The following is a 22,815-nucleotide window of genomic DNA, read 5'->3' as shown; positions in this document are numbered from 1 at the left end:
TTCCTAAAGAAAATTAAACTTAAATTCAAAATTTAAAATGATCTTAGTAGTCTAGAATATTGGTGAATTTCCAAGATACTCTTTAAAGGTGAGGGAGACTTGATTGGTTCAGATATAATTATCTGGGAGTGTTAATTAGATAGAAGTTTCATGTAAAGTGGGATGATGCCACAGCTACCAACAACAATAATATTGGCTAACCCTTTCAAACACGTGCTGTGTGCTACATGTGCCAGGCACTACTGCAAGTACTTTTTCTATTGTCTCATTTAATTTTCATAACAACCCCAGAGATGTATTATTTGTACCCCCATTTTACAGATGAGGAAAGTGAGCACAGAACATTTAAATGATAGCTCAAGTCATAGTGGTAGTAAAGGTCCAGGATTTTCACCCAGTCAGTTTGCCAGGGAAGCTGTGCTATTAATCACTGCGCTAAACTGCTGTGCTGAAGTGATAGGTTCTTTGATGGGGGTGATAGCGTCAAGATCAAGGGAATTGATATTCCCAGTGGTCAGACCACATCTTGGAAGGGATATTGATTTAGAGGAAAGGGGTGGAGTGATGAGGGGGCCTAGAGACCAGGTCATATTTATGTGTGGTTGAAGGATTGTAAGTGAGTATATGGACTTTTTTTAGTCTGCATTTAATTTTTCTCCAGAGGGCATAGTAAATCCAGTGAATGGAAGGCTTAGAAATTTCACTTCAGTATAATAACTTTCTAACGGAGTTCTCAAACTGTATCATAATAAGCTAGTGACCCTTCCTGCCACGGATAATATTCAGGTGGAGTTTGAGTAAATTTCTGATTTGAGTGATTCAGAATCAGCAAACCCAATTCAAAGACAGGGAATAAATACTGGTATTTATTAGTGAACACTCATTGCTAACCAGCAAATATTGGTACTTATAATAATTTTGTTCTCTAAGTTCTGTTGGTAACATATTTTGGCACCTTAATTGATGGCTATGTGCATAGATTTTTGTTTGGATTCTAGAGTGATAAATGAGAAAAATATGTAGTTCATTGAACTAATGACATGTAATCCTTGGTTTCAACATGAATAAATTTCAGGAGACTTATGAATTAGTGAATTTGGATAGAACTTAATTGAAAATATTTTGCTTTTCTTAGATATGCACTTTGCCTGAGAAATGCGCTATTGATAAGATCATCGATTCAGGCCCTCAACTCTCTGGATCACTAGATTACAATGTAGTACATAGTAAGTGGTTAGTAGAAATGGTCTTTTGTCAACATAAAAACTTGTTTTAAACCTTTGATTACTTATCAAGTAGGTACAAATAGTATTATTCCCTAAGGCATGGTATTGTTTGAAATGTAGCCTTAGCCTTTTACTTTCCACTGTGGCTATGATTAGTCACGGACACTAGAAATTTATACAAATCAATGGTAAGAACAATTTTGTAGTTCTAATTATATGTAGGAAACCAAGATTTAAAAACTTTAATATAATTCTTTTTCTCTTGTATTTTACTTTTTCCTTCTTCACATAGCATTCAGTTGTAAGAATCTTTACAGAAAGCCAGGAATCAAAAAAAATTTTTTTTTAAATTGCTATGTGTAGTATTCCATCTAAAGCAAGGTTCTTTTGCTTCTATAGGTTTATATAACAAAGGATTTATTTATCTGGATGTACCAATATCTGATGACAGTTGTATAGCAGGTAAGTCTGTGCTAATATTTATTAATGTTTTTTGAATGGCTGCTAGGTGCTGAGTGCTGCATGTCATCTATCCTAGGATCTTAGAGGATTTTTCAAAGAAAAACATTTCTTCATTATATGGTAACACATTGTGATGGTTTACTTAAATTCCTTATTTTCATTTTTATGTTATTTTGGTATACACACTATATAAAAATAATAGAAATCCAAGATAAATTTCTCACAATCCCAAATCAAATCAATTTTTGTATAAATTCATGTCCCTTTTTAGTCTTTGTTCAGGGAAAAGCAGTTTTATACATATATTCAGTAATATAGAATTGTGTATTCTCCATTTTCACTTAACATACCTGTGTCTTATTTTTTCATGTTACCTACAGTCTTTTTTTGTCCTTATTTCATTTTCCCTTCCTCCTTTACCCACTTCTCCAAGTTAAACCAATATTAAGGGGCTTGTATATTTCCTTCTATACCTTATGGATGTATCAATTTATTAAACCTTTTCCTATTGCTGGCTATTTAGATTATTTCCAATTTTTTTTATGCGCTGCAGTGGTGATGTGGTTGGCATCTTTACCACACAGATGCTTTTTTTCTTCAGGTTAGATTTCTTACCAGTTTGTAGAAGCACTTATTATATTCAGGTTATGTGTTACAAGTATGTTTTGTAGCATATCTTTTAGCTGCTATTCTTATTTGTGATATCTTTTTACCATATTTAGATACTTAATATTTGTGTAATCAAATATAAAGTGTCAAAAATTCCAGGGAATGCTGTTTCTATTACCAAATGAGTGGTCATAGGACTTATTACAGAATCATTACCTCATATCAGTATTGAATCTTGGCAATTTATCATGCTCTATTGTGTCCTGACTTGTATTTGGGTTAGCATTTGTTTGTGATTCTTTAATAATGGATTTTGAACTGTGTAAATATATGCACTGTATTTTAAGCTTGGAGTGGAAGTAAATGAAATATTAATTCAGTTTGTATAGTTGTTGCTATAACAAATAAAATACTAGTTTTAAAATTAGAGAGGTTTTGACAAGGAAATGATTTCTGGAAGACAAAGGTGGTAGTGGTTTCCTGTGATAGGTGGAAAATATGAAAACATTACTCTAGTCCCTACTCTTGTCCAACATCTGATGATGTTGACTCATTTGAGATCCGCCTAAAAAGATTCGTCTTTGACTAGCTCATTTCAGTCTGTTTTGACTGACAGTTTGAACATTGACTCACATTAGCACTAAGGTATTTGAAAGAAGCCGTCAGAGAAGGTCTGAATGGATGGCTGCTTCATTATAGTGGTGTATTGTTCTTCAACGCTTCACTCAGTAACTGGCAGTTTTTGACGGTACAGACAGACCCATGGGATGATAATTGCTGAATTCACCCTACTTGTCACCACGTGACCTCTCTGGCTGTTTCCCAGATTGGAGTAAACTCATGAAAGAAAAGCAGTTTGACAACATCCAAGCCATCAAGTTCAGTACAGATAATACCCGAAGTTGATTTCAAAGGAGGCATTTCAGATATATTTCAACAACAACAGCAACAACAAAAACACAAGCCCTATGGGTGGTGGAACAGTTATATATGGAGGAGAGAAATATTTTGAAGGAAATAATCATGAAAGGCTCTGTTGTTAAATATATTTATTTCGTTACTCATCAAACTTTCTAATTGCATATTTTATGTCTACCCTTTACGGCTTCTAGATTTCTGCTATGGTTGAATAGAATACCTTTAGGATATATAGTCTAAAAATCCTTGAAAACTTTCGTTAAATGTATTTACATTTGTAGTTCATTTGGAACTTATTCTCATATTTGATGTGAAATAAGGGTTCAACTTAATTTTTTTCTTTTTGGATAATCAATAGCATTTGGATGAATGCTAGCATTGTTTTTTTAATAACTCATTACTGCTGAATGGCAGCATAACTTTTGTCATACGTTAAATTCCCCTCTATATTGGATACCCTTTCTTCTACTGATACTATATTGTTTTGATTATAGTGACTTAGAATAACTTTTAATATTAGATATTAGTTATGGCCAGGCTTTCCTTGTGAGTTTTTTAAAATAGCTTTCTTGGTTATTCTAAGATGTTTGTTTATATGTGTGTGTGCGTGTGTGTATATATATATATATATATATATGTACACACACATGCACATGCACATATATATATTTTTAATTAACAAATCATAACTATACATTTATGAAGTACAATGTGATATTTTGATATATGGATACAATATGACATGATTAAAATCAAGCTAATTAACTGGCCGTCACCTTACTTATTTTTTATGGTAAAACAATGGGAATTTACTCTCCTAGTTATTTTAAAATACATAATACATTATTATTCATTATAGCCACCTGGTGTGCAGTAAATCTGAAAACCTATCCCTCTTGTCTATCTGATATCTGAAATTTTGTACCCTTTGATCAACAATTTCCCATTCCTTCCCCATCCCCATCCCCCAGACTCTGGTAACCATCATTCTACTCTCTACTTCTATGAGTTCAACTTCATTAGATTCCAAATATAAGTGAGATCCTACAGTGTTTGTCTTTCTGTGCCTGGCTTATTCACTTAGCATAACTTCCTCTGGGATCTTCCATGTTGTTGCGAATGACAGGATTTTCCCTTTTTTATGGCTGAATAGTATTCCATTGTGTATGCATACCACATTTTCTTTATCCATTCATTTGTTGATGGACACTTAGGTTGTTTCCTTATGTTGGCTATTGCAAATAATGCTGCATTGAACATGGGAGTGCAGACATCTCTTCAACGCATCAATTCAGTTCCTTTGATTATATACCCAGAAATGGGATTACTGGGTCATATGGTAGTTCTATTTTTAGTTGTTTTAGAAAACTTTATACTATTTTCCATAATTAAAAAATTTTTATTAACATATTTTTGGGTAGGCAATAATTCTGATACAAAATTCTGAATTTACAAAATGGCATAAAAATGCCTACCTCCCATTCCTGTGCATACCTGCCTGATTTCTCTCAACAGCCACTGTTAAGTTTAATTTTTACACAGATGGTATACTATAGTTCATGCTTTTTCTTAAAACTAAATATTCTTCAGAGACTATTCTGTATCTTTTCATGTGGAGTTGCCTCATTTTTTTTGCTCCGATATAAATTGTGACTTAGGAAAATTTCTAGCCTCTTAGTGCCTTCGTTTCTTTATCTCTAAAATATGAATAATTAATGCTACTACATAATTTGTGGGGTTAAGAGGATTAAATGAAATTGTATATATAAAGTACCTGGCAATAATTTAGCACTTAGTAAGTATTCAACAAATGTTTGCTATTGCTATTTTATATAGCTGATAGTATAGGAAAAGAATTAATGATGTCAAATATGGGATTTTTAAAATATTTCTATAAAGAAACCTTGATCCTTAAAAGTACCTGAATGACTGGAAATATAGGTAGCACTAAATTAGAAAATGACATGAGCCAGATCTGTAAAGTGAATAACCTATCCTGAAATAGCATTGTTTTTTTCAATGTCTTGATGTTGACCATTTGAATTTTGTCTTAATTTTCACCTTTAAAAATGATTTAGGTTTTTGGGTACAGTTAGCTGGTCACAGAGATACCCAAATGCTACTGTGGCCTAGGCATTTCTCCTTTCCAGGATATTTTCAAGGGAAGTGTACACACTGGGGAGAATGGCGGAGGAAGGCATACTGCCTCTTTATTATTGGCTGGGAGGAGCACTCTGGTGAATCAGATTAGATCATTTGGACTAAAGAGATAGAGACGAGTATGAATGAGTATTCAGGTGGGGAGTGATGATTGGGCTGCCTGCTGTGCTGAAGAAGGTCTTGCCACTGAGCCCACCAAGGATACAGAACAGAAAGGCACAAAGAGCAGATTGTACCAGTGACTGCTGGTAAACATGACAATCATGCAGATGAATTTCCCCTCTTCTCTGGGTGGAGTGGGGGTGATGGGGAGAGGGAGAAAGGCAGAGAGAGAGCCAGTACTTTCCATCCACCTGGTTTTTGTCTGGCATAGCAATCTTGTAGTCCTTTGCTTTTCTGCTTTGGCCCAGTCACTCCTGCTGTCATCAAAACTCCACACATCAGAAATCCTCTGTAGCATTCCCCATTCTGAAGCAGCCCCGGTTCCCTTGCCCCGGCCCCGGTTCCCTTGTCTTTCTCTGCCAAGTCCGTGTGATCCAGCATTTCCTCTGCCTCAGTAACTGAGAGTTCCATGGTGGATTCAGTTACTCTTTGTGGATTTCGTGTTCTACCTTCATAGTCCTCTCTGTGTCGGTAATGTTGTATATGGCCGTAACTTGGGGAGTTTTAGAATACTTACTATGGAGTGGATAAAATAAATCAAAAACTGCATTGAGTCCCTAAGTTAGAGGTGTTTTTTTTTTTGTTTGTTTAGATATTTAAATTATAGTTTCTTGTTTTATAAAATTGTATCACTGAGAAAAGTCTATTTTGTTTATTTTAGTTCCTCCTCTTGAAGGTTTTGTAATGAATCGAGTGCAAGGTGATTATTTTGAAACTCTGCTCTATAAGATATTTGTTTCAATAGATGAGTACACTAATGTTGCAGAGGTAAGTGTGGCAACGTCTTATGAAAAAATATAATCTCAAGATTTAAAATAAGTTTATGTAAAGTGGGTAGAATTATTTAATGATGTGGTTAAAATGTTTTCAAAATCTGTATGTGGGGAGATCATAGACCATTAACACACTTAAATGTCACTATTCTTAAATAAATTCCTGCATATGTGTATTAAAATTTTTTTCAGTTTATCATTTGGTTAAATAACTTTTTACATGACTCTTTATAGTAAAATGTTTTAGACTATATTGATCTATTTAAGAATTTTTTTCTTTTAAATGAGAAAAATTAAAGAGTAAGGAATCTTGAATTGTTATAGTCACTATCTGGATTTGTACTACTCTAAATGCCTTAGAGATTCAGAAAGAAAAAAGTTCTGAATTCAAAATTTATTCAGTCTTCCAATTATTCATAATTTAAAATTTTGCTTACTATGATTGCATTTGTCTGTTACAACTGTGCAATGTGCTGATAATTCTGAGAATGTAAAAATAAATTTTAATTTTATTTTCTAGCTTGCAAATGTCCTTGAGATAGACTTATCCCTGGTTAAGGTATGTTATTTTATACTTGTTTTGCTTGTGTGAATACTGAATGGATTTTACTAGCAGATAAAAATCTTGATAAGGTACTAAGAAATAGGCGTTGAGATTCTTGTTAGCTATCCCAGGGAGTGCACAATAAAGGGGTGCTTACAAAGGTAGGAAAGAGCAAGATAAGGGGTCGTGAATCAGGATTCCACTGCATGGACTGAAAGAGCCCTCACACTTCTGTGTATGGCAGGAAGCAGCCTGATCAGTATCTTGAAATGAGGTAGGGAGGGCAAGGCCAGAGAGTTGGAAGCAGTCCTTCCCGTACATATGTGAAGACCTTAAGGGAGGAACAGCCCTACTGAAAGTTGTTTTTTCTAGTTATGGGATGAAAATGTTTGAGAAACATGATTAGTCTCTTTTTTTCTCTACAGATATTTCAGTGTCTATTTTAAATGCTAATTTCCTTTGTATTTCTTTCAGAATGCTGTTTCAATGTATTGCCGATTGGGTTTTGCCCATAAGAAGGGACAAGTAATAAATTTGGATCAACTTCATTCATCATGGAAAAATGTTCCATCCGTAAACAGATTAAAGTAACTCATTTATTCAGTATGAAATATTAGAGTTTCCTTTTGAAGAAACATTTAATTTTACATATAAAAATTTCATTTTTTCAATCTATTATTTGAGGTGAACCCTAAATATTAGTGGTTTTTAATCTTTTATGTGTGATGGATCTCTTTTAGAATCTGATAAAAACTAATAATCATTTCCCCAGAAAAAAGCACAATTTTATATATAATTTTGAAGGATTCTTGAATTCCCTTAAGCCTATCCATGGGTCTTAGTTAAGAACCTTTGCTCTATGTGGGCAGAGCATTTTGGGGCTACGTCTCAATTTTGGGCTTGAGTATAAGACTGGATTTAGATGGATTGTTCTTAATTTAAGTAGTGACTTGAGTAGGTATTTTTATATAAGATCATTTATATGATTTTTAAAAAGTGAATATATTCTTCATTAACAGGAGTACTTTGGATCCACAGAAGATGCTCTTATCATGGGATGGCGGGGAAAGTAGGAGTCCTGTACAAGAAGCTTCATCAGCTACTGACACTGATACAAATAGTCAAGAAGATCCAGGTTAGCAGTAATAACTCAGTTTAATTTAGTGTCTGTCTGTAGGTATAGCATATGTGCAAACATACCCTCTTATAGTTATTTTATAGTTTCATACTTTATTTAATCTGTTTGTAATCTTTGGACACTGTGCTAAGGCTTAGGGGTATAAAATTCACTAGAACATGGTCTTCTAAGAATTAAGTCTAGGGAAAGGAAAGGGAATATGACCAATAAAATTACAACAATGTGAGCACCAGTTGTGCAAAGAGGAAGAGACCCTTTATTGGCTAGAGAGGTTTAGGAAGCCTTCACAGACAAGATGTTATTTGGGCTAAGAATAAGAGCCCACCAGTGGTCAGTGGAGGAAGGCCTTTGAGAAGGCCAAGAGAATAGTGTGGGCTAAGCCCAAAGGGAGGCAAATCGTAATGGATGAGGGAATTGCCCATGGTTTAATGTTGGGAGCAGGAAGGACCATGACATGGGCTGTTACCTGAGCCAGGTGACTTGTCTGAATAGGTTAGGTTAATTAGTCTTGTCAGTGTGACAGTTATCAAAATCTTTATTATTGCTTTTGAAGAAATATATTATGAAAGTAAGTGCTTTGTAACATTTTTTAAAAATTCTCTCTGCTTAGAGATAGGTATGCCTGGAGCCTCTTACATACTTTCTGGTTATCAAATAAAGCTGGATGAAATACTTTCTCATTCAGAATAGTAAGCAAAGAATAATTTGCGTTTACTTGATTTCAAATTATGATTTCTTTTCAGCTGACACTGCCAGTATAAGCAGTCTGAGTCTATCTACAGGATACACAAAACGTATCGCATTTCTATTTGACTCAACTCTTACTGCCTTCTTAATGATGGGAAATCTTTCACCAGTAAGTCAAATTCTTGTTTAAATATGAAGGTGTTTAAAGTAAAGATTAGATATAAAATAATTCACTGCTTTTATATCTTTTTAAGTACCAGATTTATTCCTAAAAGCACAACTGACTTTGTTTTATATTCCTTAGAGGAGTGTAGTAACTTTTAGTGAAGGTTACTTTTGTAATTAGAAGAACCAGCCCCCTCCCTCACCCACCCTTAAGTTTAAATATATTGGAAGGCATAAGATATTATGCTTAGCATAAAAAAGGGGAACTAGAACTTTAATATTTTGTTCCTTTTTTGCAGAACTTGAAGAGTCATGCAGTCACAATGTTTGAAGTAGGCAAACTCTCAGATGAGTCTCTGGACAGCTTTCTTATAGAACTAGAAAAGGTAAATGTAGATTGCATGTTAGGGATGACAGGGCATTTGGAACCTTTTCTTGCTTGCAGTCTATTGGTTGTGATGGGTTTTTGGTGTATTCTTACTCCTTCCTACCTCATTCCCCAGCTTAATACTGTGGCTGTCATTTAGACTGAAACATTGAGTGGGGGAATGTATTTTGTGGGTTTAAAGTGGTATGTCTACCTCCTCTCACTTAACATAATTTGATAAAATGAAGAAATGGGGTATAGAAATCTCAGTCTGTAATTTTGTAAATTGAAATTTTTCTAAAATAGCCTTTCATTTTTTTCTGGTATGACTAAGATCATCTCTTAAGCAGTTTTATTTGAAATTTTTGTTCCAGTTATCTTAAACCTGGAACAGTGTTCCTGGGTATCGTATTTATGTCCACTCTCACTGTCCCTTTTAGCATCTTGAAGACTTCAGCCATATTTGCTCTAAACCACCTTTTCCCCTGTGAGTACAGCCCTGGTTTTCCTTAGCTCTAAATCTTGATTTCCCTTTATTGGTGTTTTTCATACTTCGGATATTTTATTCCATCCTCTGCTTTTCTTTATATGCAAATAGTTTGTGTGCCTAGTTTGTTCCTTGACTGATAATTTTGGTGCCTTTTGTGCTTTAGTGATGAACTCTCTCTCTATATATATAAATGTGCTGTTCAGAGAACTTGTTATGATTCTGTAATTCTTTCATATCTTTTAAAAAAAGACCATGACATTTTTTTGCTGTTCTTTCTCCGTAGAATTTTTACTTTTATTAGTGCAGAAATATATGAGATAATCCTTTGCTATTAATTGGCCTCTTTCACTTTTGTCTTCATACTTCCGTTATTTCTTCAGTGCTTTTTAAATCACTTTGTTAACCTCGTTTCTTACTGTGTATCACCTTTTGCCAATAAATTTTTTTACTATGTTCCTGCACATTTTAGGTTCTGGTCTCCCGATTTTTATCTTTCTTGCCTCAAGTAGTCTTTTATCAAATGTAGCAAATTGCAATATCAAGTCTGCTCTTCTCATTCATAAATCTATTAATATAGGTACATTTTTTACCACATAGTCATTCCTGGAAAGGCCTTTTAGTCTGAGGTTTAGTTTAAAAAATGGTTTCTTAGCTACTTTTTAAGTAGTCTGATCTTGATTAATCTTAATTGATTGGTCTTGTTAATTTAATGCAAATCTAATTTAGGTAGACCTATCATTTCATTTTCTGTGCTGTTTCTGTGATGTATATGTCTTTACATATTAAACAGGACCATAAATAAGGCCAGTGAAGGCAGGAGTTTTGTCTGTTTTGTCCATTACTCTTATCTTCGTCTCCTAGAGAGGTCGTAGTACGTATGAGCCACTCAGCAAAACCTTGCTGAGTGAATTTAAGCTGTATGTTCAGCAGTGGTGAACAGCCATGTTGAATCACATACTCTGTTGTACCTTGTAACTGGTGATACAAAATTATACACAAAGTGATGAGAATTATAGGCATAATTAGTGACTGTGGATAGGAGTACTTTTCTAGATGAAAAAAATACATGGGTTTTAGAGTATTTTAAGCACTCTATTTGAATTATATATGGGACATGTAACTTATATAATGGTATAATTTAGTATTATTCAGTTGCTAAAATTGTTAGTTTCACTTGGAGTAATTTCTGTCATCTTCATAAATGTTGTAAAATTGGAAACTCAACCAAGATTGAGGTTAATGTTTGTTTCAGTATTGCCTGGCCAAATTTTCAATTTACTGCTTTTGAACGATGTCTTAATATCTCTATTATATAATTATTTATTGGAGTGAATGTCATGAAAGTGGTGCTTGTTGCAAAATCTCTTTTCTCTTGGTTTAGGTTCAGAGCACTGGTGAAGGAGAAGCACAGAGATATTTTGATCATGCACTTACTCTGAGAAACACAATACTGTTTCTGCGTCATAATAAAGATCTAGTTGCGCAAACTGCACAGCCAGACCAACCCAATTATGGTATGATAAATATATTTAATTTTGAAGACATGATCGTGTGAAACTTTTTTCCTAAGAAATTAAACAGATCATGGTCACTTATATAATCATCACTAGAGGCTTGTTTTGCGAATTTCTTTGCTTGTCAACTTATTTTACTTTTTCTCTTCTCATGTGCCATTAACATTCATAGTATTTAAATCTGTTTAGTACCCAGAGAAGGTGTTGGAGTATTAATTTATTTAAGTAACTGGATGGAATTTAGAACAAGCATTAGCTCTGAGGAGTGAACAAATACCAAAATTGAGTTAATATAGGAAGCATAAAATTTCAAGAATGAAAGGTTCCATTGTACGAAATAATAAACAGGAACTTCCTGTTCAAATCTACTGTAATGTTTACCAAAGCATTTTACTTTAAAAAAAGGGAACAGATAATCTCTCTTTAAAAAGAAAGAAGTAGTGATGTCTTAATGTATTGATGAATTCTAATATGGCTATTGCCCTAGTAGGCACTCTCAGTTTTGTGATAACTGGGGGTTCCCACACTTTGATTGAACTGACGGTATCAGAATTTCTACCCAGAGATTCTGATTCAATGGATTTTGGGATGTGGAATGGCACCTGGGAATGTGTCTTTTAAAAAAAGATGATTCTAATGTTCAGGTAGGCTTGGGCATCTCTGGAAAAGCATTTGATGTTCACAAGAGCAGCATCTTGAGACTTCGTGAGTCCTTGTTACCACTATGACATTTAATTTCATTCTTTCATTTACTTGAGAACGCTGTTTTTCTGGCCAAGAACCATCAGTTTCTTAGTCATGTTAATTTTTGTTTTATTTCTCTCACCAGCATCTGGCTTTCTTTTCAGCTCAATTTTAAAAATTAAGGAAGGAATCAACTATCACTTCACAGGAATTGTGGCATAGGTGAGAACAAAGATCCTGGGTAGTTTAGCTGAGTGAGATGAGACTCATTCAGTACCTAGTGACTCACTTCTGCAGATTTAGTGTGCCTTAGCAGAATTATAGACTGTTACATGTTGTGGCACTTTTTAAGATTATTCATAAATAGTTAAAACTAAGAATTTTAAATCACCAAATACCAAGAGCCTGACGCGCCTATTTATAAGCATCTGTTGATGGGTAACCTTTTTTGCTACCAAATATTAGATCATGTATCAAGCAGTGAGAGTGGCACAGTCTTGAAGATGTGTTGGATGTAAAACTCCTGGAATTTCTGGGACATTTTAGTGATTTATGTAGATAATGTGTTAGACTGTTTGAAATATTTTGCTATAGCTGTCTTGAAATACACTGTCCTTTCCTGCCTTTCCTAGAATCTGAGAATGTTAGGGAGTACTAGTGACCAGCCAAGTGTAACTCCTTTTAAAAATAAAGAAATTGGAGCTTATCTGTTTAAATGTCCTGCCTTTTTAGTCATCAGAGCTCGTGTGATGAGTAAGTGGAAGAGCTGGGAATAGAAAACTATTCTATTCATGTCTCTTGGATTTTTTTCCATTGCCTTATCCCTTTTATTAATGTTATTTACTCCTGAACACTAAGCTTTTTATTGACTTACCAACAATTTGTTGCTTCATAGTCTCGGCTAAACTTTATTTTTACCATGAATAGTTTGTGTACCATGAAGTAAGTTAAATGGTAACCTAAACCTATTCTGTACAAAAATAGTTAATTCTAACCTTTAAGGTAGATTTAATAGTTGATTATTCCTGTCATCAGTTGGAGCTTTAATTGCTTAGAACAATTGCTGGGGCTCCAAAGTTAAATTGTAATTAATTCTTCCCTATAAGACCAAACCTGCAACTGTTTATGAAGTTTCATTCTTACAACCAGCCTTTCTTAGTTGAGCTCCTCCTCTGAATCACAGAACACAGAAAATGATTGGAGTTACTGTCTCAATTTTTCTGATGATGATGCATCACTAGTACCATTCCAGATGCATAGAGAAGGTTGTTAATTCCATATAGCAGATTCCTAGGGCATTGAGTCTTCATGTTCACCCTGTTGAGAAATGTTGCTTTCTGTAGGTGCTGGGCTTGATAACTAAACCTTACTCTTTCTTAGAAAAGAGCTTCTGTAGTATTGGTGTTTTAAGCATCTTGTTTGAGTAAAAAGAATTTTCTTTTTATGTCACTAATAATTTGTAGTTTGAGTATATCATGCAGTACTTGGTATTTACTGTAAAGCAAAAGCTTTGTGATATTGTCATAGAAGCAGACTCTGTTATATGTGAAAAGGATTAATTTCTTAGTAATCTCTTGGTTTTAAATTGCATGAGGCACTGCTTAAAAAGTAAACGCAATGTGTGGTCTAATTTTTTCTCATTTTATTAGCATGATTTTTTTTCTAGTATCTTAGCCTTTAGAAAAACATCTTTCCACTATGATCAATACCAGTCAGACATGAAAACCACTGTAATTTGGCAGCCTAGTACTGTGGAAATGTTTAGAAATTAAGCCACATTTGTAGAAAAGCAATCACCATTGTAAAAATATTAGAAAATGTATTCTAACTGCCATGAACTCTTTAGACTTTCTACCTTCCCTATTCTAATACACATTAAATATTTTCTGTACTTGACATTAACAATGTTGAATTTTGCCCACAGGTTAAGAAATCCCTTCACCCTTTTGTGTTTTGGAGAAGGGCGTATTGCAAGGACCCACTCTTAGCCCATGTAACTCAGATAAGATTCACAGGTGCCCCCTACCTTGTTCGCCTATGACCAGGCCAGAAACAGATCCTCCAAATTCCCTTTGTCTCATAAACAATGGATCGAAACTGCCTGTCCCAACTGATCAGTCAGAACAAAATGCTTGTTAGCCAAACTTTGGTTAAGTTTCCTTCCTCTAGGCTCCTGAACTTTGAGCCATCCTCAACCTGAGCCCCTACTTTAGGGCCCCTCCGAGAAAATATGCTGACCTTATGGTAAAATATTCTCTGATCTGCTGTCTTGTGCTATCCCCTTTCATCCCACTTCCTTACACCCTATTCTTTCTGTTTTGTCTACTCCTTTCTGATAAAAGAAAAACCCTTGTTGTCTAACTCTTAAGACTCTTAGGAACTTTATGATCATGATTGCAGTAGTCTCTCTTCCCATATTACAGTGGGCCCCTTCTCCTCAATCTTTTTGAATGAAGTCTCTCCTTACTAAATTCAGATGTTTTTATTGGACAGCATTTTCCCACCCATGACTGTTGTATAATTTCTCAGTGTACTTAATCAAACACAAATTTCTGTAGTCTTTTTGGAACTTTTTCCCCTTCTCTCCTTTTCCTAAGCCACCTGCTAACTTCTCTCATTTTACTTCAGGATGTATCCTCTGTTCCAGCCAGACATGTTACAGGCTAGAACATAAACAGCCGAACATGTCACTTGGTAGAAGCCACTTTGGAGGCTTCACTCTCCTGCCTCCACTTTGTTTTCTAGCTGGGACATCTATAGGACTCCTTTTATTAAATTATAGACTCCTGATTTTTTAACATTTTATTTGTAAACATTTTAAATTTACAGAAAAATTTCAAGAATAAGAATAGTATAGTTACTTGTAACCCAGAATTTGGGTGTAAGTTGGATATCATGGCCTTTCCCCCCTAAATTATTCAGTGTGTATTTCTTAAGAATAGAACTGTTCTCTTACAGCAACCACAAGATTTAATATGGATACAGTAATCTACAGTTAATATTCTGTTTTGTGAATTTACCCAATAATGTCTTTAAGAGCATTTTTTCTTCTCAAGTGCAGAATCTAGTTTAGGTTCAAGTATTATATTTAATTGTCATGTCTCTTTTATTTCCTTTATTCTGGAACAAATAAATAGTGTTTTTTGTCTTTTATGATGTTCTTATTTTTTAAGAATCCAGTTTGTCTTTTGTAGATTTTAGTAGAAAGTTTCTCATCTTGGGTGTATGTGCTCTCTTTATGATTAGATTCAGTTCTGCATTCCTGTCTAGAAAATTATGTAAGTGTTGTGTCCTCCTAAGGGTGCGACATCTGGAGATTCATGATTTCTATCTGCTCTTCATTGGTGATATCAATTTTGATCACTCAGTTAATGCACTGTCCAGTTTTTCCACTGTATAGTCAAACCATTTCTCCCCCACAACTAATAAGCAATCTGTCAGGAGTTACTTTAAGACCAAGCAAACATCCTATTCTTCATCAGTATTTCCTGCTACATTTAGCATCTGTTGATGGTTTTTGTCTGAGCCGTTTTTTACTATGATGGTTGCAAATTGGTAATTTTATTCCAGCTCCAGCACTTCCTCCATATTGGGACTAGGCATCCTCTTGTTTTCTCAGTATAGATTTATGAATTCCTATTTTTCAACAGTCTATAATTAATCATTACTGTCTCTTAATTATTTTTGTGCTCAATTTGTCTCAGATTTTGCCAGCAGGATTCCCTTCCAGTTGGCTCCTATCTCCTAGGAGCCTGATTCCTTTTACTGGGGAATGATATTAGAGACCAAGAGCCTGGCACTAGTTGTGCTCAATGTTTCTAGGCATTTTCAACAGACCGTATTGTTTTTAGATGCAGTCTTACTTGAAGGGGGAGATGGCTACCCTGATCTGAAGTTTCTTTCAAGCTTAAATGTCTCTTTTTAGAGAGCAATAGGATTTGGTATTTTCCAAAAGGATTAAGAATAAGAATGCTTAAAATCTCTTGCATGCTGAGTGAGTTCATGCCTTATGGACCAGAAGTCTAGGGCATGTATTTCTAAATGAGGAACTATTGCCCTTATGCTAAAATGAGAAGAGAGCTGTTATTCTCTTTGTAGAGACTGGAAGTGGTGGGAGTGGGTGGAGGTTAGGGGACAGGGAGAAGACCATAGCTTCTCCTGGCACTTAGACTTTTATAATACAGTTGCCCCGTGAACAACATGGGTTTGAACTGCACTTATGTGGATTTTTTTCATGAACTATACTGAAAAAAATTTTGGAGACTTGCAACAATTTGAAAAAACTCACATGAACCGTGTAATTTATAAATATTAAAAAATTAAGGAAAAGTTAGGTATGTCATGAATGCATAAAACATGTAGATACTAGTCTATTTTATCATTTATTACCATAAAATATATATAAATCTATTAGAAAAAGTTAACATGTATCAAAACTTTGGGCACAGTTACAGACCATACATGGTGCCATTCAAAGTTGAGAGATAAACATAAAGATGTAGTATTAAATCATAACTGCATAAAATTAACTGTAGTGCATATTGTATGACTGCAATATTTTGGTAGCCACGTCTGTTGCTATTGCAGTGAACTCAAAGTTGCGAGTATTTGCTTAAACTGCTGCATGATGCTAATCATCTCCAATGTGAGTAGTTTGTCTATCTGGTAAATTGCACATCACAGTCAGAAGTGATCTCCTGCAGTTCTCATATTTTTCAGAATGTTTAGTGCAATACGGTAAGTCCCGCATAAGGACCATGGTGAATAAAGAAAAGGAAATTTGTGAAGCCATTGCTACATCTATGCCAGGAGGCATGAAAACCTTGCACTTAACGTGAAATACCTTTTTAATCTCATATTGATAACATACCTTTTATGTGGGTGCAAGATTACTATAAGAAAGGCATACCTATAAACTCTAATGTGATTTGAGAAAAAGCAAAATCATATGACAACTTAAAGCAAATAAAAGGTGAAAGATCTAAAGCTGGAGAATTTAATGCTGGCAAAGGATGGTTAGATAATTTTAGAAGGAGGTTTGGCTTAAAAAATGTAAAGATAACAAGAGAAGCAGCTTTTACTGACCAAAAGACAGCAAGCAAGTTCCCAGACACCATTAAGAAAATCATTGAGGGGAATGAATATCTGCCTATACAGATTTTTAATGCAGGTGAAAGTACTGTATTGTGGGGAAAAAAATGCCACAAGGACATTTATTAGTAAGGAAGAGAAGTAAGCACCAGTATTTGAGGCAGGAAGGGATAGGCTAATGCTATTGTTTTGTGCTAATGCAGTCTGGTTTATGGTCATTGCTGACCTTATCTATAAAGCTGCTAATCCCTGATCCTTGAAGGGAAAAGATAAATACCAACTGTCAGTCTTGGTTGAACAACAAAGAGGCCTGGACAACGAGAACCCTTTTTATAGATTAGTTCCATTGTTGCTTTGTTCCTTAACTCAGGAAGTATCTTGCCAGTGAGTGACTGCCTTTTAAAGTTCTTTTGATATTGGATAATGCTCCTGACCACCCAGAACCCTGTGAGTTCCACATTGAGAGCATCAAAGTGGTCTACTTTACCCCAAACAGAACATCTCTAAATTATCCTCTAAATCGGGGTTATAAGGATCTTTAAGGCTCATTACACATGGTACTCTGTGGAAAGGATTGTCAACACTGTGGAAGAGAACCCTGATAAAACATCATGAAAGTCTGGGAAGATTCCTCCATTTAAGATGCTATTGTTGTTTTAGAAAAAGCCATGAAAGCCATCAGCCTGAAACAATAAATTTCTCCTGGAGAGAAATGTATCTGGGTGTTGTATATGAGTTCATGGGGTTTACAACAGCCAATCAAAGAAATCATGAAAGAGATTGTGGATATGACAAAATCAGTATTCGGGGTTGGGGGTTGTCAAGGGTTTTGATATATAGATCTTGGAGAAATTCAAGAGCTAATAGATACCGCATAAGAGGAATTAATAGAAGACGACTTGATGGGAGATGGGTGTTTCTGAACCAATGCCAGACAATGAGGAAGAAGATGTATTAAGATTTATTACAGGCCGGGCGCGGTGGCTCACGCCTGTAATCCTAGCACTCTGGGAGGCCGAGGCGGGTGGATCGCTCAAGGTCAGGAGTTCGAGACCAGCCTGAGTGAGACCCCGTCTCTACTAAAAATAGAAAGACATTATATGGACAACTAAAAATCTATATAGAAAAAATTAGCCGGGCATGGTGGCGCATGCCTGTAGTCCCAGCTACTCGGGAGGCTGAGGCAGTAGGATCGCTTAAGCCGAGGAGTCTGAGGTTGCTGTGAGCTAAGCTGACGCCACGGCACTCACTCTAGCCTGGGCAACAAAGTGAGACTCTGTCTCAACAAAAAAAAAAAAAAAAAAAAAAAAAAAAAAAAAAGATTTATTACAGAAGAAGCAGTGCCAGGAAACAAATTGACATTAGACGGTCCGGTGGAAGGGTTCTCATTATTCAAGACTGCTTTTGACTTTATAAACTCTTCTATTAGAAGAGCACTGAAACTAAAGGAAATGTTGGAAGGATTGGTATCATACAGAAACATTTTTAGAGAAGTGAAAAAAAAAAAAAAAAAAGACAGAAGTTACATTGTATTTCCATAAAGTTACACCAAGTGTTTCTGTCTCTCCTGCCTCCTCTTCCACCTCCACCCCTTCCTCCTCTGCCACCCTGAGACAGCAAGACCAACCCTTCCTCTTCCTCAGCCTATGCAATATGAAGATGATGAGAATGAATACCTTTATGATAATCCACTTCCACTTAATGAATAGTAAATATTTTCTCTTCCTTATGATTTTCTTAATAACATCTTCTTTAGCTTACTTTATTTTAAGAATACAGTATATGATACAACATATAACATACAAAATATATGTTAATCAACTATTTGTGTTATCAGTAAGGCTTCCAGTCAACAGTAGGCTATTAATAGTTACGTTTTGGGGGAGCTGAAAGTTGCATGCAGATTTTTGACTGCTCACGGGATCAGCACCCTAACCCTAATCAAGGGTCAACTGTATGCAGCTATCTGTCATGGAGTACCTGGGCATGGAAGGAGGAAGTAAGGTAAAATAAGCATATTTAGTTAAAAGGTAGCCTGAAGAAATACCCATAGACAACTATCTTCTAGACTAAAGAATAAAAAATTTCATCTTAAAATCTTAAAATGTCTTAGTGGTCTTTGAGGAAATTTGGTACTCCTTGATAGAGTTACTCTACCTTTTCAGAAAAATTTAAAATCTCAAGGCATTTAACACATGTCATCATCAACATTTTTGTTTCACGGTGTCAGTCTTTGAGTCTCTGTATGTGCTTGATCGTAATTCAGGTTTTCCTCTGGATCTCTTACGCTGTGAAAGCCTTCTTGGTTTGGACCCAGCAACTTGCAGCAGAGTTCTGAACAAAAATTACACGCTGCTTGTTTCCATGGCTCCCCTCACCAATGAGATCCGGCCGGTCAGCAGCTGTACCCCTCAGGTAAAGACCCACTGGGAGGATGCACTTGGTTGTGCCATCATGACCACCGTCAGTTTTCCTTTCTTAATTCTTAACTTGCAGATACCAAATATTAAAAGCACTGACTCAGAAAAAGCAGTTTTGTATTTTATGCCATTGTGAGATGATGTTATGTTCAATTTGTGAAGTATAATTGGTATATTTTATTTATGATTTATGTGTCATTTAGTGACTTATGAAATGTTAGATTAAAATTTTATTCATGTACAGAATAACTTAAAGAGAATGTTTGGGATGCTTTAAGAAGGAAGCCTGTATCGTTTTGAGGGCTAAGATAAATTTAATTAGGAAAAATGAAATGTTTCAGAAATGGGGCTATGATGCTAACTAAACTAAAAAGAAAAGATGGTGCTTGAAAGCTGAAACTCTAGTTAACTATAGAATTTATATGTGAAAATTACTTTTGTTTTTTTTTTGCTTCTTAAAAATAAATCAGTTGCCTTTATTTGTGTACTTAACAAGGAAGTTGTCTGTACCATTTTCAAAGAGTGGGGGTTATGTTGCTCTTCTTCAGTGCTGCATCATACCTAGTTTCCTAAATATGCAGGGTTTAATGGTGTGGAAGAAAGGAAGGGATTCTTGTACAAAGTTGATTTTGTTGCCTGTGTTTTTCCTGCTGCTTCGGTGAGGACCCTATCCCCACGCCAAATTTTGTCCTCTGCATTCAGCAAGAGATGTGCATTTAACCAACCTTTTTTTTATAATTCTTTGTGGGCCCCCTCACTTCTTTAACACAACCTTTGGGCATGGTAGGAATCCATGAACTGTTTGGATGAATGGTAAAAAGGATGGAAGGGTAGGTAGTACCTTTTGTGAAAATTTGTATGTGACTAATGATAATAATAGCTAACACTTTAATATAGAGTTTATTATATTCCAGGTACTATTTTAAGCCTTTTGAACAACCTTACAGCATCCTCTGGCGGTATATATGTTACTGCTGTTTTATAGATTGAGCAAAATGAGGCACAGAGAGCTTAAGTGACCTTCTGAAGGTGATACGGCTGAAGGGCTGAAATCAAGATTTAAAACTAGGCAGTCAGTTTATTCCAGAGTCCATTCTCTTAATTGCAGTGCTAAGACGTACTTTCTTAACTGCAGTATTAAATTGAAACTATCTTAATGAAACATTTAAAATTTATTTTCATCAGGATAATTGCAATTAACATTTATATGAGGCATTTGCTGTTTGTAAGACTATACTTGGTCACTTGTGATATTTGACTTCATTAGATGAATAGTACAACTTTATTTTACTTGTTTTATGATTGTAGCATATTGGACCAGCTATCCCAGAAGTCAGTTCTGTCTGGTTTAAACTGTACATTTATCATATTACTGGACAAGGACCACCATCTCTTTTACTGTCCAAAGGTACAAGACTTCGAAAATTGCCAGACATATTCCAGGTATGTGTGTGAGATTTTGGGTTGTTTTTTTGAGGAGGGTAGAAATTTGTGAGCATATTATAGATAACTTTCTTACCTTTTTCTTTATTTATAAATATCATTTTATAGATTATTCATTTCTTTTCAATAGGGTTATGATCGATTACTAATAACATCTTGGGGTCATGATCCTGGGGTAGTTCCTACATCAAATGTGCTCACGATGTTGAATGATGCTTTAACACATTCTGCGGTTTTAATTCAGGTACGGTTACCTCATTTGAAATAATCAACTTTGGATTTTCATTGTAAAGATCATAACTTGGCTCACTTTCTACTGAGTTGCAATCGGATGTCAATAATTTGAAATTTATACAGTAGAAGCATAAGGAATCAGAGATGTGGGTTTCAGTCTTGGCCCTTTGGCAGTGTGGGGGTGGTAGAAACAACATGGACTTTGCAGTTAGACCCAGGTTTGAATTCTAGCTTCACCCTCTGCTGGCTGTGTGACCAGTATTTTTTGTTTTTAAATAATAGCTTTACAATTGTTCCCCCTTATCTGCAAGGGGATCTGTTCTAAGACCCCCAGTGGATTCCTGAAATCATGGATAGTACTAAACCCTATATGTACTGTTTTTTCCTATATATAACATACATGCTATGATAAAGTTTAATTTATAAATTAAGACATAGTAAGAGATTAACAATAATAGCTAGAAATAAAATAGACTAATTGTAACCATATGCTATAATAAAAGTTATGTGAATGATTGTGGTCTCAAGATATCTTATTGTACTGTACTCACGTATTTTCATACCGTGGATAACTGAAACTGGAAAGTGAACCATAGAAAAGGGGAGACTACTGTATTGAGATATAATTCACATACCATATAATTCATCAATTTAAATTGTACAATTCAGTGGTTTTTAGTATATTCACAGCTGACACTACACTCAATTTTAGAAAATTTTTATCATCTCAAAAAGAAACCCTGGGCCAGGCACCGTGGCTCAGATCTGTAATCCCAGCTATTTGGAAGGCCAAGATGGGAGGATCACTTGAGCCCAGAAGTTCACGACCAGCTTGGGCAACATAGTGAGAGCCCATCCCTACAAGAAATTTAAAAAAAAAAAAAAAAAAGGAAAGAAAGAAAAGAAATCCTATACCCTTTAGTTATCACTACCTTATTTTGCCTTATTTTGTGCCCCCTATTCAACCTCCCCGCAGTCTTAAACAACACTACTTCCTATCTCTACACATTTTCCTATTCTGGGCATTTATATGCATGGAATCATAACATATGGTCTTTTGTGACTGGCTTCTTTCATTAGCATAATGTTTTCAAGATTCGTCGTGTATATTATGTATATCAGTACCTCATTCCCTTTTATGGCCAAATATTCTGTTGTATGGATATACTATATTTCATTTATCCATTCATCAGTTGATGGACATTTGGGTTGTTTCCATCTTTTGGCTGTTATAAACAGTGCTATTATAAACATTTGTGTACAAGTTTTTGTGTGTATATATGTTTTCATTTGTCTTGGCTATATATCTGGGGATGGAATTGCTGAGTCATATGGTAACTCTGTGTTTAAGTGTTAGAGGAACTGCCAGACTGTTCTGCAAAGTGGCTGCATCCTTTTACTTTCCCACCAACAGTTGGTACTATCTGACTTTTTGACTATAACCACTCTAGTGGGTATGAAGTGGTTATCTCATTATAATATTGATGTGCATAATGTATAGCCTCTTTTCATGTGCTTATTGGGCTGTGTGACATTTTGATACTACTCCTTATACTTTGTTTCTCACCTGTAAAATGGAGATGACAATATCTACTGTATAATAACAAAAATAATAATAGCTAATGTGTGGTAGGCAACTTAGAGTTGTTGAGAATGAAATGAGAATGTAAATGTGAAGTGTATAGTTCACTTTCTGGTACATATTACATTCTCAATAAAGATTTCATT

At 35.1% G+C, this 22,815-nt stretch overlaps 1 protein-coding gene across 2 annotated transcripts in view; it reads left to right on the top strand.

Moving 5' to 3' along the window:
• FAM91A1 (family with sequence similarity 91 member A1) overlaps positions 1–22,815 on the top strand; it is a 47,192-nt gene that overhangs the window by 10,001 nt on the left and 14,376 nt on the right. The window contains exons 7-18 of one of the 2 annotated variants that reach the window (XM_069466014.1): positions 1,136–1,226; positions 1,626–1,688; positions 6,199–6,305; positions 6,831–6,869; positions 7,329–7,441; positions 7,874–7,989; positions 8,736–8,848; positions 9,144–9,230; positions 11,083–11,215; positions 19,257–19,405; positions 20,719–20,853; positions 20,984–21,097. In XM_069466014.1, coding sequence (XP_069322115.1) covers positions 1,136–1,226; positions 1,626–1,688; positions 6,199–6,305; positions 6,831–6,869; positions 7,329–7,441; positions 7,874–7,989; positions 8,736–8,848; positions 9,144–9,230; positions 11,083–11,215; positions 19,257–19,405; positions 20,719–20,853; positions 20,984–21,097 — 1,260 coding nt within the window. The remainder of the gene's footprint in view (positions 1–1,135; positions 1,227–1,625; positions 1,689–6,198; positions 6,306–6,830; positions 6,870–7,328; positions 7,442–7,873; positions 7,990–8,735; positions 8,849–9,143; positions 9,231–11,082; positions 11,216–19,256; positions 19,406–20,718; positions 20,854–20,983; positions 21,098–22,815) is intronic. The other variant, XM_069466015.1, reaches the window with a different exon arrangement.

This window comes from Eulemur rufifrons, chromosome 3, assembly GCF_041146395.1.
Source record: "Eulemur rufifrons isolate Redbay chromosome 3, OSU_ERuf_1, whole genome shotgun sequence".
Classification (NCBI taxonomy): domain Eukaryota; kingdom Metazoa; phylum Chordata; class Mammalia; order Primates; family Lemuridae; genus Eulemur; species Eulemur rufifrons.
The sequence above is the reverse complement of the archived record's forward strand: the minus strand, read 5'-3'. Positions and strand labels throughout refer to the sequence as shown.